Source organism: Cydia amplana, chromosome Z, assembly GCF_948474715.1.
Source record: "Cydia amplana chromosome Z, ilCydAmpl1.1, whole genome shotgun sequence".
Taxonomy (NCBI): domain Eukaryota; kingdom Metazoa; phylum Arthropoda; class Insecta; order Lepidoptera; family Tortricidae; genus Cydia; species Cydia amplana.
In genome coordinates this window covers 34,721,252-34,723,878 of record NC_086096.1, presented here as the reverse complement: position 1 = coordinate 34,723,878, position 2,627 = coordinate 34,721,252, and the positions used below count along the sequence as shown (strand labels likewise).

The 2,627-nt window shown below is 38.2% G+C and overlaps 1 protein-coding gene across 1 annotated transcript; it reads right to left on the bottom strand.

The window, feature by feature from the left end:
- Positions 1–773: 773 nt before the first annotated feature.
- On the bottom strand, positions 774–2,198 carry LOC134660691 (uncharacterized). Its single transcript, XM_063516471.1, has 2 exons — positions 2,134–2,198; positions 774–1,423 (listed from the first exon to the last, which is right to left on the bottom strand). The coding sequence occupies exons 1-2, from the start codon at positions 2,174–2,176 to the stop codon at positions 774–776; spliced, it is 693 nt and encodes a 230-aa protein (XP_063372541.1). The 5' UTR covers positions 2,177–2,198.
- Positions 2,199–2,627: the final 429 nt, after the last annotated feature.

Genomic DNA, 2,627 nt, shown 5'->3' with positions numbered 1-2,627 from the left:
ATATCTCGAACAACTGTTAGCACTCTTTCGCATTCTGTCGGAAAGTGTTAGCCTGTTAGTGCTATGTCGATGAAGCACTTTAAATGCAGTCGAATTGCATTGAAACGTGATGAAAACGGGTTAACGGAGGAAAACGATTATACATGACCCATCACCCGTTTCCGTTGTTGTCTAGTGTAATTACATACTAATATACCAAGAATTTGGGTTTCATTTCTGTCATAAGTCTAACGATTAGAGTGCGATCTACTTATTTCACTAGAATCACTGGATCATGTACCCCGCCGCATCTGTCTGTTTGTATGTTCGCGATAAACTCAAAAAGTACTGAGCGGATTTTCATGCGGTTTTCACCTATCAATAGAGTGCTTCTTGAAGAAGGTTTATAAGTATAATTTGTTAACCCGTGCGAAGCCGGGGCGGGTCGCTAGTGTACTTATAAATGTTTAAAGAAAATAAATGAATCACCCAAGGGTGCTATATTTATTTGTGAAAACTACGTAGGTACAAAGAAGATCAGATAAATCAGTCTAATCTCCAAGATTAAAATAAATAAAACTCATTAGTAGAATAAGTAGAGTCTGTTGGGAAAGAGAAGAGTCGTGGAATGTATGGGGCTCAATACATTCCACGACTCTTCTCTTTCCGCACAGACTCTAAGTATTTTTTACTACGTTTTATCACAGATCATATAAGTTTTATGGAAAGGCGGTTTCGGGGCGCTTGTCCACTTTTTAATGAAATACATATTTTTCCCCAGCGTTTGTACTCCATCACCAAATCTGTGGGTTTTTCTTAATCGGAGGCTTCTCTCGAGGCAATTTTCTTACCTGCCTGATCTTCGTGTGCAACCTTTTAAGCACTTCGTAGTAGTAGATAAAGTCAACGTGCATTTTAGCCACCTTATGGTGCAATGTAATCGCGGGCGCACTAGTTTCAAAAATAACCCACTGCTCGTTTTTCTGCCTTATATTCATAATCTCCAAAATCCTAGTCGATTTCTTGTACATCATCATCAGTTTTTTAGCGATCACCCCGATGCGGTAGGCGTTTGAATTCTTATCCACGTACTGGGTTCTTTCGAATAGTTTCAAATAATGTCTAGCCATGTAAACGAGTTGTAACATGGAGTCTGCGATTTTAGTTCGGAACTGCAGTTTGGTAGCTTTGATATATTCTTCATTAGATTTTTTGTATATCTCCACGCGTCTGTTCTTAAACGGTTCTCCTTCTAGAAGTACTGGATCCTCTAAGTTACCTCTGATTTCACGCCGGAACAACTCTTCGTTGCTTCTGAATTGTTCCATGTTTAAATAGTATTTCATATTTTTGATTAAGCGGTTGATGAAATTTAAATTGCCTTTTTCGGAAAAAGAAACCACGTCTTGGATTCGTGGATACTTTTTTTTCGATTCCGCCACACCTGATAAATGTAATGAATGAATGAATAAACCTGAAAAATGTACACCGTCATTATAAAAAAAAAACCCCGGCAGGCTCTTTTAACACTTTGATAATAAATAATGACCAGCCACACAGCGAACGAATGCTGCTCTTGCCCGAACCTAGGCCACACGCAGAGGTAGCACCCGCCACCATGTAAGGACTACTAATTAGATTAGAGTTTATGGAATCTAAAATGAACGAGGCTTTTGGGTGAAAGCAATGGACTAAATATAAAACTGTACTGGGCTATGTAATAAAAAAACCAGCCAAGTGCGAGTCGGATTCGCGTTCCGAGGGTTCCGTACAAAGTCCTACTCACGCTTGACTGCACATTACTATTTTTTTTTTGTAAAATATACCTCAAATTATACCTAATATCTTCATATCTAACCCTAATAAAGCAATTTTGAAAATATTTATTTTTATTTTACTTTTTTTGCTGCTTCGGGTCAAATTGATTCAAATGGCCTAAAGATGAAGCGTACCGATATTCATACCTTTAACACGATTTGCAGCGTTTTTTGGCGAACCGCTAGCGCTATATTAAGTATCATGTACGTTACAAGCATAAGGGAGCACCTTTGCAGCTACATGGCGAAACTGTAAGGGTTCCTAAAAAACTGACACTGCCTAATAATACGGTACCTACCTATGCAATTTTATCATATTCAATAATAATGTACTTACATATTAAAATTAAAATTATCTTGAGTTTCATAGTTGCGATCATCGCACGTGGAGTTTTAAAACAACATAGCTCGTAAATAGGTTTGTAATATTTTGCAATTTAACTACTTAGCTGATTATCTTAAACAATAATTTTAAGGTAAAGTACCTTCTTATTTCTTTATTGAATGTACCTACTTTCTTGGTGTAGGTATGTCTACCATAAAAAGGGTTCCATGGATGTCCAAGATGGGTCAATATCAGGGTGCGTAGCCAAGGTGACCATCGCTTGGGCTACGACCACGAAACACGAAACGTTTTGTGTCTCTCTGTCACTCTTTCCATATTACTGGCTGCACTAACACACGCAGACAGTGTGGCAGGGTGTAATGTGGGTGACAGTTGTGGTTCATTTACTACGGAGCGTAAACGATTGACATGTTGGCTACACACCCAATGAGTCGATAAACACCTATCGATATCTTGTTCATGTTTTATGACCTTATTGTTTAGAG